General features: G+C 39.4%; 1 protein-coding gene across 1 annotated transcript; it reads left to right on the top strand.

The window, feature by feature from the left end:
• Positions 1-911: 911 nt before the first annotated feature.
• On the top strand, positions 912-8866 carry LOC112885167 (pumilio homolog 4-like). The gene is made up of 10 exons (XM_025950827.1): positions 912-1157; positions 2268-2991; positions 3036-3396; positions 3474-3615; positions 3693-3800; positions 5587-5799; positions 5880-5990; positions 6895-7080; positions 8505-8679; positions 8778-8866. Exons 1-10 carry the CDS (start codon positions 912-914, stop codon positions 8864-8866), a joined length of 2355 nt encoding a protein of 784 aa, XP_025806612.1.
• The last annotated feature ends 4572 nt before the right edge of the window (positions 8867-13438 follow it).

The following is a 13438-nucleotide window of genomic DNA, read 5'->3' on the forward strand; positions in this document are numbered from 1 at the left end:
ATGTACCCCATGCTACGTGCAAAGCCAACCTCGATCATGTCCGCAAGCATCAGTAGTACCAACGGTAGACTGAACTCCTTCAGCATGGACAACCATCTATGGCCATGTTTGGATCCACTAAAGTTTAGCTACTAAAGTTTATCTTCTATTATCTAGTTCCAACTAGCTAATAAAAGTTAATAGATAATACACAAGTATCTCTTCTATTATCTATAGGTGTTTAGATGCATTCAGCTAAACTTTAGTAAATTTTCATTATGTAACCATTATCTAAAGGTATGCAAACAGGTCCTATATGATCGTGGATGGGAGACACTAGCGTGACTAGCAATGCACAAAAGAGGATTTTTGACGTGTTGCAAACTTGCCAGCGGAGATAGATGAGAGTCTGGGTTTTTCAGTAGTCGGGATCCCCTGCCATTACCTCCAGCCACTGACTATTGGCCCAGGGCCCACCCATCAGTGACGGTAATGGCAGGGGCGAATGGCAGGGTAAGTAAAATAACTAATTGATATTACGAAAAACATGTAAAATTGTCTGATGCAAAGAAATTCTTTCGTCGTATTGGATTCAAAATAATCATGTGGATAAAATTAAAATTTTATCTATTAAATATATAAATCCACAATTAGGCAAAACAAAATATTCTATAATGATTTGCGCTTCAAATTATTGATAGATACGTACATGAAAAGAGGTAGTACATGAACAAGATAGTACATTTCCAAAATTGAAACCTTTCCTTTTATCATTCTCTGCCAAACCGAGGTCAAAAATCCCAAACCAGCGCGCGCTTCAAACCCAAAACCTCTACTAAACCCTAAGAAAAGGCCGCCGCCACGCCACCCTCCCTCCCATTTTCGGCGCGTTCAAAACCGAACCACCCAATTTTTCCGCGCGCGGCTCGGGGATGGCTCCGTTCGGCGAGGGCGGCGGGGAGGGCAGCGGCGGCGGCGACGGCGACGACGCGCGGCGGGGGTGGGACCCGCTGCGCAGCGGCAGCGCGCCGCCGACCATGGAGGGCGGTAACGCGGCGGCGGCGCTCGCAGCGGACGCGGTGTTCGGCGGGCCCGCTGCGGGGTCGTTCTTCTCCGGGGTGGACGGGCTAGGCGCTCGGCTCGACGAGGTCAGCAGGCGCCGCGGCGGCGTCCCGCAGGTCAGTCTGCGGACTGCTCTCATTGATGTTTTTTTTTTCCCACTCGGGTTCTTTGCATTGTAGATTGGATTGGGTTTCCCGTTGGGTCTCTGCTCGAGGTGATGTTTGTTTCTTTCCGTTGTTTCACATTATCGCCGTGTTGTTGGTGGTGCGGAGGGAGATTGCGGACGAGATGTGGGTTGTCGAGCGGATCATTCTGCACTTTTACTTTTTTTTTTATATTCTGGTAGGATAGGTTCATATCGTTCTTCTTTAGGTTTCAATGTGCCGTAAATTTGGAAGAGATATGAACTTTGTTTATTTACTGTTTCTACTTTTACGGCTTCAGTTGAGATTAGAGCTCTCGGTTCTTGCGTTCCTCTTTCCATTCTTTGTTTGGATGTTTACTTGTTATATGAAGTTCTAGGTCGTAGCTTCCGTAACCTTTTCTTTTATTTTTGCGAAACTCTATCTTTGGTGACTTCACTTAGGAATTGCATTTTCTGTATGCAATGACCGGCGCTAAGAGGTTTCCAATGTGCCCTAAATTTGGAAGAGATATGAACTTTGTTTATATTCTGTCCCTTTGTTTTACGGCTTCAGTTGAGATTCAGACTCTCAGTTCTTGCGTTCCTCGTTCCATTCTTTGTATGGATGTTTACTTGTTATATGAGGCTCTCAGTTCTTGCGTTCTTATTTCCTTTCTTTGTTTAGATGTTTACTTGTTATATGAAGCTCAGGTTCGTAGCTACCGTAACTTTTTTATTTTTATTTTTGCGGAATCGTAGCTTTCGTGACTTCACTTTTGAATTGCATTTTCTGTATGCAATGGCCACGCTAAGAACGTACTGTTTCTTGGCCTGCATCCTTTTTAAGACCTTTTGTTTGGATGGAGTTGCATATGCTTTAATAATTTCCTTCAAATCATGTTCAAGTTTCAATTTTCTTCTCAAAATATGTTTATAGCACCTCTTACCTCGTCTGTGATTTAGTAACTTTTTTACGTGTTGTTTTATTGCAACCATTGGGGAAAATAAGCTTTGAATCTTTTTTTTTTCTGACTGCAGTTTGCTCATAATCTCATCATATATCCGTGTTTCGAATAACTTCTTGTTTTTTTATTTGTTTCAGGATCGTTTTGGTCATTCTGTATCACAATCTATGAGACCACCAGGCCTCCTGTATAATGGCACAACAGAGTTGGAAGACAGGCAATTCAGGCCGAATAGAGTTGACAGTGTTGGTCCATTGGCGAATTACCCTACACTTGATGTGTGTTCTCATTGGTCTGATACAGATACAGACAGTGTTGAATTTCGCAGACATGTACAGAGTTGCTTTTTGTCAGACTCGGAGAAGATGAATCCTTATGGCACTAGGGACCTTAATGCTCCGTATCTTTACGAGTCTGATCTTTCAGATGGTTTATCTGGGCTGAGGCTGACAAATAATACCGTTATTGATGAAAGGAGTTATGAGGAACAGCTACAAGATGAAATGCTCAAACGTCGGCAAGATCTCTCCACTAAACTTCGTGATGATAATCAATGTCATATGGATGGTAATTTTTTACACACACCTAGGTCTGGGCGCATGGACATCCATTCTCCGCTCATGTATGGTGACGGTATTTTACGAAGGCAGGTCAGTGCCTTAGATGGTTCCAATGTTTCAAGGTTGAATTTCCATCGTATCAAGGATGTTGATCATTTACCTTTCGCTGAAGAGCTAGCTACTACGGGGTCAGACAACTTGCATAGAGATACTAATCCTGTTCGCAATGCAAATATGGCAAATATGATCAACCCCATGAGCAATAGATACAACAGTACAGACTTTGAGTTTGTCAGGAATCGTAAGGCATTCCTTAATGATGTTCTTGCCCAGCAATATCTGCAGGATTCCTTAATGATGTTCTTGCCCAGCAATATCTGCAGGATAGAAGTCTGTTTTACTCGGTATCTGGTCCCGCTTATAAAGATGGCAGTATCTATCACGAGGACCCTCGTTTCCCCTACTTAAGAATGCAACGATCTCGATCCCATTTTCAACCAAACTCAAGGGACATTCAATCAGACCGTGGTCGGCAATCATCACGCTTTTTTCATAGGAGAACGGCAACTGGTTTAAATCTGGGATCACAGGTCTATCATGACAATTCATTACTAAAACACCTAGATTTGCCCTTGGATAATGTGGATAAAAATGGGGTGGATTCATTGGAGCTGATCAATGTAGTTGGCCATGTTAAGGAAGTTAGGCAAGTATTATTCCTCTTTGCCGTTAATACTTTCTGTTTCAAATTTTCTTCATGTTACTCATTTGTGTAAAATGCAGTATGGATCAATATGGAAGTCGGTTTATCCAACAAAAACTGGATCATGCATCAGCTAGTGATAGGGAGAAAATCTTTCCAGAGATATTATCCAATACAGTTGCTCTAGCTACTGATGTATTTGGCAATTATGTTATCCAGAAGGTATGCTTGTCTTTTATGTCCTTGATGTATGATTTATATTTTCAGGCTGTACTGACATTTGGAATGTCGATTCACAGTTTTTGGAGTTTGCTACTGAGAGCCAATTAATCCAATTGTCAGAGCAACTCAAAGGTCACATTTTGGACCTCAGCCTCCAGATGTATGGTTGTAGAGTGGTTCAGAAGGTCAGTTCGTTGTTAAAGATTTATTATATAGTAGATAACATGCCTGTGCTTTCATGTCCTGCATGCTGGGAAGTCTATCCTGTTGGTTCTTTCTTCAGTACTTGCAAGGCTCCTTTCTAAAAATTAGTCCTGATTTTGGAAAATAATAGTATATTTTTTTTTTACGTAACCTGAAAGTTCACTATTCTTAACATGAATGTTTACTCCAAGCAATTATGTGTTTCCTTTCCCAAGATTGTTTATGGACGAGACCCCCCCCCCCCCCCCCCCCCCCCGAGGACTCTCTAAATAGTGGTGTGGAATTTAGATAATTAGATATACATATCTCACCTGGAGTTGTTGTTTCTTGTGCAATAGTTTTTAGTAGATTTTGTGAAAGTATTGATGGCTTTTTTTATTGAACTGCACAAAGGATTTTGGATATCAATTCAGCGATCAATGTTATGATATCATCAACTCCATCATAAGCAATTTAGGTCTGATTGAAACTCCTCTATAGAAGACAGAAATTTACTCAGAGCAACATGCTATAGAACCCACTTATAGAACAGCTTGATTGGTGTTTCACCTCTCTAAACTGGACCACACAATTTCCAGATACTGCTTCTTCCAATGGGCAAGCCAACGTCTAATCATCTCCCATACATCCAGATAGGGATAAAAATACTTGTAGGCTCAAATCTTTAGATTTCACAATTACTGGATTTTACCCTTGGCTTATGGAAATTGTTCAGGGATGTTGGAACAGTGTCATCATTTTCCTCCTGCCTGTGTGCCGTTGTAACATTTCTCCTGCTAATACTCTCACAGGATGTACGCATGAGCCTGTCTAAATACCTACTTCTCTTTCCAACCCTTCACACTTAGCACATGACTCCCCTGTGTCTAAACCCAATACCATCCAATGGGGTTTTCTCTAACCCCAATTTGTCAGTGTGTTTGCACACCCCGACACTTTCTTTCTAGGAGAATTTTCTAGTGTACTATTTGTGCTAGACCCACATTCATTGATAGTGGCATACAATGGATTTGGGATTTAAGGAGCGGCATATAAGAGATTTTCCCTTTCTACACGGGATGCATCTGCTTTACCCTTCTAATTTCTTTTCTTATGTTATTCGCCTGACTGGATTCTGTACGGCTACATGGCTACCCACATGAAAGCCTTAAGCTTCATTTTGTTTTGCTACCCTTGGGTTTGTCTTTTACATTTATTTCTTCAGTTTTATTTGCCTGCAAATTATTGCACATAAATTTATGGACACCTGATAAAGAGGTTTGGTTTTGAGCCTGCAGATTGCACTTTTCATAGTGCCAACTCCTTGTTGAGACACTTAGCTTATTACTTTATTGTATCAGCACAATACGAACATCTTATGCTGATTAATTACTCGTTAGCTGTGTTCATGGTGGAATGTATAATTAGTACATATTTAAAGTTACCAATGCAACTGTCTGCTTGAATCTGTAATGCTTCTGTTCCATGCAGCAGTTATTTCATAGCTACCACTACCATTCCCATCTCAATGCATATTTGTTCTGGACGTAGAAGTTATGCATCAGTTACCATACACGGTTGATTCTCCTAAGCTCATCTTTTCTCCATATTAGTGTAAATATCAGTGCTATTTCTTTATAATATTTTTTTCTCATACTGAAATCCAATCCTTTCTGTATTGTTGCTGTTTACTTTTTATCCTTTCCATTTTCTGTCTTGTTTTGTTTTCTTGTGGGTTTCATCTGCAGCCTACCCTGGACTAAAAGCTTTTGTTGTTTATATGGACAGGTTTTGGAGGTATTTGATATGGACCAAAAGATCAATGTTGTTCAAGAGCTAAAAAATTCTGTTTTGAAATGCATTGCTGATCAAAATGGTAACCATGTAATCCAGAAATGCATTGAGTGTGTTTCTGAAGATCGCATTCCATTTGTTATAGAGCCTATTCTTTCAGAAATAGTTGATCTTTGTACCCATCAGTATGGCTGCAGAGTTATTCAGGTATACAATGCACCATTCTGTTTCTCTAAATGAAAATTGAGACCCTTTCTCTGTAACAACTGATAACTTGATTTCTGCAGAGAGTTTTGGAGCATTGCCATGATCCATCCACCCAAAGTGCAATCATGGATAAAATTGTACAAAACACCTCCTCTTTGACAGATAATAAATTCGGGAACTATGTTGTTCAAGTATGTGACTCATAATATTTGTTTGTGTTGATTCAATAGTGGAATTGTCTGTTTCTATGGTACAGTGATCCACATTTGTAATTAGTTTTTGACTTTTTGTAATTAGTTTTTGACTTTTTGTAACACTAAGAAAATCAAGAAATTAGTCATTTTGTAATTAGTTTTTGACTTTTTGTACTGTATACATATATTATTTTGGATTAGGGTAGCTAGAAAACATTTTAGAAGAAACTCTGTTTCTCTTTACAATTGGCTGTTGGATATATTTGGTCTGCATGCCATATGAGTATCTCTGGGTTAGCCAATACATGCCTTTCTGTTATACGATGCTATATTTAGAAGATCACAAATGGGACACTAAATTTTAGACAAAAAAATTGTTTAAGAAAAACTGGCTGAGTTCCTTCCAGGCATGTAAAATAACCTTTCGTTCCACAAGTTGTAGCTTCTAACTTTTGAACTCATATAGGAGAGGGGAGGGACCATACTCCCTTCAGTTTACGGATATGTTTTCCTGACATGTCCCATGGCTTCTATAACATAGGTTACTAAGATCTGGAGCACAAGATTTGTTAAAATTTATGTGACAAAATATAGTTTTTTGTATTGACAGCATAAGATTTCTTCAGTGATGTTTATATTTTGTTTACCTCAAGTAGAATTGGTTTTGATTGGTCAAATTAGAAAACTATAATATAGTCCCCCAGGAATATGGTAAAGTTATGTAGCTATGAACTCTTTTGTGTAGATAATGAAATGTCGTCACATAAAAATAAGGAATGTAAATAGCTTCTATTAATTTTTTATTACGTTAGAGCATTACACAGGTTTTTCCGTTACTTTTGTATGTTCACACTTGCTTCTATTCCTCTATTTTTTAATGAAACTTTTGAACTTTTTTTAGCATGTACTGGAACATGGCAAGCCAGAAGAGCGTTCATCCATCATTCAAAAGCTCTTTGGGCAAGTGGTCAACTTGAGCAAGCAGAAGTTTGCTTCTAGTGTCATTGAGAAATGTTTGACTTATGGAACTCCTGAAGAACGTGATGTCATTATTGGAGAGATAATTTCTTCTAGCCAAATCTTTCAGGTCTGTCTTCTTTTTTGGGCTTAGTCCCTCTCAATATCCCTTAGAAAGAGAATTCGATCATTAATACTGTTGTCAAAGTGATTATTAGCAATGTCTAGGCTATCAGTTAATTAGGTCCAATTGTCATCTAAGTGTGTTGTTATTAGGCGTCACTTATGCATCACCCTTGCGGTTCAATGACCGACGAGATTGATCGTTTGGCTCCTGTTGAAATTTTGAATACGGTGTCTGTCTCAGTTCTTATGGTGTTCATGTGGAGGCTGAGGCAACGCTTTGGCTGTAGTGGCACACGGAGAGGGCAACGATGGTGCAGACAAAGGAGGGGTGGCAGATGTGTAGGGAGAGGAGAGGGGTGGCGGTTGCAATGGAAGGAGAGGAGAGGGGCCACAGCGTTGTGGGAAAAAAGAAATGTGAATAGGTGACATATTGATCCAATCTAATGGGCCATATTGCAGTGTGGCAGACTGGCAGTCTTTTATATTAGGCCTTTGGTCCATTATTTTGTTTATATTGACCATATAGGTATATATTTGATGTTATTTTTCTTCTATTTGTAAGACATTACCTGGCCTTCTGCCTTTCCTCTTAAAAGTTAAAAAAGGTGTCAGTCACCTTAACTCACCTTAATGATGATGCACAGGTGGTTAGCTATGTAGTTGGTTGATTGTGCATTGTTTTGCTTGTCTTCAATTACAGTGAAGGGACTAGCCCGATTCTTTTGTTTTTCAGTTAGTTTGGGAGAGCACTGTGTTATAACACATCATATTGTTCATGCCTGCAAAATAGGAGATACTAGGTTCACAATCTTGGGCCATTAAGGTTGGATCTTATGCATGCAATTCAAGTACTTAAGTTATGTAATCCAATCAGATAAAGCTAGCAATCTTGCAACACCTTAATTCCCCTGCGCCTCTTCTTTGATGTGTTCCCAACAACAACCAATCCCCAACAATTGGTAGTCAGAGCTATGTAGATGCCCGATTGGGAAGAGTTCGTTATGGATGCTGTTGAGGCATGAGTGCCACAGGTGGCTCCTCTCACCACTAACACCATCAATATGGAGCAAAAAGCAAATTTGTATGTCCTTGTTTGTTCTGGCACCACAAAAAAAAAATGCTCATGATGTTTAGAGAATGATTTTTTTTTTTAAAATATTGTTCACGTGTAGAACCAGGAAACCAAATAAACCGGTGAAATTGACTGCTTAACGCTCGACCGGTTCTGGCCAATTTGTGGCAATAAACTGAAAATGGTTCCCTGACAGTTGTCGTAATTGGTTCAATTTTTCAATCCCTGCCGAGTGATACTCTAATTTCTAAACTTTTTCCATCTGACACTTGGTGATTGGTTTGAATCTCCTAAAACATGTTTTCTTCTATATGATATTTTATCCATGAACCATGTCATGCACGTTTGTTTTGCAGGAATTGATGAAAGATCAGTTTGGGAACTACGTTGTACAGAGAGTCCTTCAGACTTGTGATGACAAGGACCTAGATATGATCCTTTCAAGCATCAAGTTGCACTTGAATAAGCTCATGAATTACACTTACGGGAAGCATATTGTTGCACGTGTTGAGAAGCTACTTGTTACAGGAGGTAAGCAGACAAATATATGTGTGCCACCAATATAAAGAAGCACGTTCTTTTGTCATGACTTGTTGATCTAAATTTCTAAAATTTGTGCCTGATTTCAGAAAAACGAGCAAGGATGGCGGCGTCTACGAGTTGTCAGAATCAGCAGTCAACAAACTGTACAGATGCTGATGCAAATAAGCACTTTTAAGAATTGATATCAACTCATACAAGCAATGTGGAGATTTAGTTTTGGTACATTTCGTAATAGTGTACTTAGCAGAGAAATTCATGGATGCTAATTTCGGGTACTCGAGTAGTTAGTGGAGGTTTAGGCTTTCGGCAATGTAAATCCGTTTGGCCATGTTTACTGTGTACAGCCGATATATAGATGTACATTGCTGGTATCTTAGGTTTTTTGGTAAGCTTTAGATTCTCAAGTGTGCTGTATAATATTTGTTTACTGGATTAGGAAGAGATCTACTTTGAAACCCATTGAGCTTCAGTTCTTTTGGTTGACAATATGTACATTGCTTGCCAGCTCATATGGAGCTTTTCTGCCTCTTTCCACTGTCGATGAGAATTTCACCTCTTACTAGAAAGTTGGTGCGACGTTGCCGCACCTGATTGCACAAGCTCTTGAGACTTGTGCTAAATATGTGAATTGAAAATATTATTGTACCTTCAATACGTATTTCTATCTAATATATAAAAGTATATGTTACATGTGATGCATATAAAATAACATATGTTCAGTATTTTTTAAAATATTTTTGTATATTGTTTTTAGAAAAACTACACATGTTCTACAAATCTTGCTATATCCATGTGAAAAAAAACAGGTTCAAATTTATTATATATTTTATGGTAAGAAAGAGGGTTTTACAATTCATTATACTAACTCATTTGAGTAGTAGTTTTATTCAATAGCAAGGATGAGCTTATTTTTTTTTTCACGTGCGGGTCCTATAGTAGATCTCCCACAAAATGAAACTTTGTAACAGGTAATGAACATAGACTACTCTATATAAATTAAAAATCACAGGAATCTAAAAATCATATTCAATCTATATAAATTTAAGTTCAAATTTATGACAATAATGGCAACAGAAAAGAGAGTTTTCCAGCTCCATCTAAATTATCTTTTCCCTAACATTTATTTATTAAGAATTTAATGTTAAAAATTATATATAAGAGGGGTTAGATTCTAGGAATATGATAGATTATTTGCATAATTAACTTATGAGAATTAATTTTCCAATATATTATACTACCTTTGTTTATAAATATTTGACCCTCATTAGTTCAACAGAAAAAGTATGTGCAAAAAAATAATTTTATTATTGTGTTTTATTTGTTCGTGACTGTTATTAATGAAGAATATAAACTCCAATGTATTAGCTTTATTCGTCATGTGAATAGACTGAAATCATAATTAATATCCAGTTGACAATGATTCACATTTAACTTAAGCACTTACATAAATATATATCATGGAAATGAGTCATCTAAATTGAACGAAGAAAGAAACGAACATGAACAGTCGTAGTTATTCGTGGCCAGATTGACATGTTTATAATCAGATCTTAAGTAGAGAGAGAGAGAGAAATAAGGACAAATGCTTTAAAAAATATAAAGCAGCAAGTTAAAGCTGCAATAGCTCTTTTGCCTAAGCAGCTGGCCAGGAAAGAGTCGCCGGTCTGGAAGATTCGAGTCACAATATTAGACAGTCTGTAGTCTGTACCTAGGATGATCTGAGAAACAAACTGCCATCAATTCATGATCCCACGGTGTAGTTTTTTTTATGACGTGGCCACATTCGTGGGCCAGATATAGGGTCAACTTTCATATATTAATTAAAGATTGGGTCTTATAGATTTCAATTCTTAAATTGGAGAACTAGGGAGAGTAGGAATAGTTTTGGAACCGTTCATGATTGTATGTCAAATGACATGAAGCTCTACATTAATCAAATGGCCTGGATGAAATAATCGCAAACAAGAGAGTGACAACTGCCACCCGACACTATTCATGAGAACTAAGGTCTTCTTTGGATCAAGGTTGGAGAATGTTACTCGTCGAAGGTTTGTGTAGGAAGATTGTACGCAACAGGGATGGCTCCGCTCTCGCTCCCCACGCTCCCCCTGTTCCTCAACCATGCCGCTCCGCCGCTTCCATCCCTGCGCCGCCGCCGTCCACTAGCTTTCCACATCTTCTGATCTAGTTCTCCATCGCTGCGTATCCCTTCCTTCCTCCATGGAGGGAGACCGTTCTTCGGTGGTTCTGGAGGACTTCGATGTCTCTGCTGGTCGCGCGTTCCGGCAGGAGGTTCTTCGGCGTTTTCGCTCTTCTGTTCATCATCCATCCGCGTCTTTGGATGGCTGTTTCTTTCTTCTGGCTGTTTTCAGGCGTTTTACCTTTAGACTCACTGAAAGATCAGTGAGCCTCGCTCTTCATTCGATTCTTGGAGGTGCTCCTGCTGGTTTTCACGTTAAATATGAATCTGACCGTCATTTCCGTTTTGCTGTTGCTTCAAAGAAAGTTGGGCTTTTCATTGTTTCTCATCGGAGGATGATTGCAAGGAACTTTGATGTTTATTTTCATCTTTGGAGGGATGGAGGAGCTGATTGGATGAGAGAAAGAGAACTGTGGCAGAAGGAAGAAGAAGAACAATGGACTGTCATCTCTTCGAAACGGAAAAAGATCAAAGGAAAGAATTCTCCCTATCATCATTGTAAATCAGTAAGATTTGCCACCAAGCTCATCCAAGATTCACCGGTGAGAAAATCTATCCCGAAGGAGGTTCAGACTAAGTATTCTATGAACGTAAGTTCCTCAAACTTATCCCGAAATTCTAGCTATTCTTTCAATTGGTTGGAAGCTTCTTCGGATTACTCTGAGGTTTCTAATAGCAGAATTGCTTTTGGTTCATTTGATATCCCGATTTTCATCGATTCTCCGAAGAATCAGTTTATTGGAATTCATGTTAAAAAGGGTGCTAGTTCTTCTGATTCATCTTTGCGGAATCATGCTCCACAGAATTTGAATATTTTTGAATCCAATTCCAATATCTTGGCTTGCTTCCCGAAGCCAGCTGTGGAAAGCAGCGCCCCTCGTTCCTCCTTATTGGCTCACAATGAATTGGGAGCTCCATTGGTCAGTTTGAATAAGGGCCTGTTTAGATCGTTATGCATTTTTGCAAAATTTTACTGTAGCAAAGGAATCTTACTAATTTGAAGTACTAAATGAATTTTATTTGCAAAACTTTTTGCATGGATGGGTTGTAAATCACGAGACGAATCTAATGATGCTAATTAATCCATAATTAAGCAATAATTAGCGGATGGTTACTGTAGCATCACTGTTGCAAAACATGGATTAAGTAGGCTCATTAGATTCGTCTCGCGATTTACAACCCATCCATGCAAAAAGTTTTGCAAATAGACTTCATTTAGTACTTCAAATTAGCAAGATTCCTTTGCTACAGTGAAATTTTGCAAAAATGCAAAACGATCTAAACAGGCCCTAAAAAAGATAATAACTCCCCTAAATGTTTTCGCTGCCTAGCACCGGGACACTTTGTCAGAAACTGTTCCTCTGATATTCGCTGCAGATTTTGTTTGACCATGGGCCACATTGAGAAATTCTGTTACAGAAAGCGTTCACGGACAAAACAAATATGGAGGCCCAAATCAAAGCCCAACTTAGCGGAAGTGGATCATAGCCCTCTCGCCGCTCAGCCAGCTAGCTCTTTAGGGACAGACGCTTCGTGTTCTCGCGAAGCATTTATATCCCAGGAACCGACGCCTCAGCTCTCGGCTGCACACTCAAACTCTTCGACTCCTTGTGTGTTTTCTGAGGAAATGGCGAATTTCGCTGCTGATCCCCGCCCCTTTCATCCACCAGGAATGGTGGTAGTGGATGGTGGACCTGACAGACCACCGCGTGTTCGTGTTCATCTAGCTGACATTGAAGAGGAGGGCCGCCTTCATGAAGAATTTGTTATTGCTGAGGAAGTGGATGGCCTTCTGGAACAAGGTGACTTCGACTTCTTTACTCATACTATCAGGCAGTATGTTCAGGATGATCTTGGCATCAATGTTAAGTCCGCTTCACGACATCCTTTTGGGATTGGCATCTTTGAGCTTAGCTCTATTCTCCAGAGAGACAGACTCTTTAGCGGCAACTTGCATAATATTGATGGCTTTAGAATCAGGTTCTTTAGACATGACAGAGCAAAAAATTACAGAGAGTACACGTATGATCGTCTGGGCTGGATCATGATGCTAGGCTTTCCCCTAGATCATATGAATCTTATGTGCATCAAGCAGGCTGTAGCAACTTTTGGAAAGTTAGTGAAGTGGCATAATAATCCAAGCATTAAAGGTTTTGTCTTAGTCAAATGCCTGTACAACTCAACCTCGAGTGTGCCAAGGAGCACAGTAGTCACGTTTGGGGAAACTCGGTTTGGTATGGCTCAATCATGGACACTGCCCACATATATTTTAAATTATGATCAGGCCTGGAATCATGATGCACTGATTCTTGAACATCCTGAAGATGAAGTTCCCTTAAATGGCATACCACATCCTCTTCCAGGGGAAAATCTGGCGATAGAAGGGGAGCAGGTAGTTAATTTCATCAATAACAATGTCAATGTGGGGGAACTGGACCTTGCTTGGGAAGCTGCTATCAACAATCAGAATGATCATGAAGCTTGGCCTATGCCAAATATTCCTCATCAGATTCTTAGCACTGAACAGAGTATTAATCAGAATGATGG

Source organism: Panicum hallii, chromosome 3 (genome assembly GCF_002211085.1).
Source record: "Panicum hallii strain FIL2 chromosome 3, PHallii_v3.1, whole genome shotgun sequence".
NCBI lineage: Eukaryota > Viridiplantae > Streptophyta > Magnoliopsida > Poales > Poaceae > Panicum > Panicum hallii.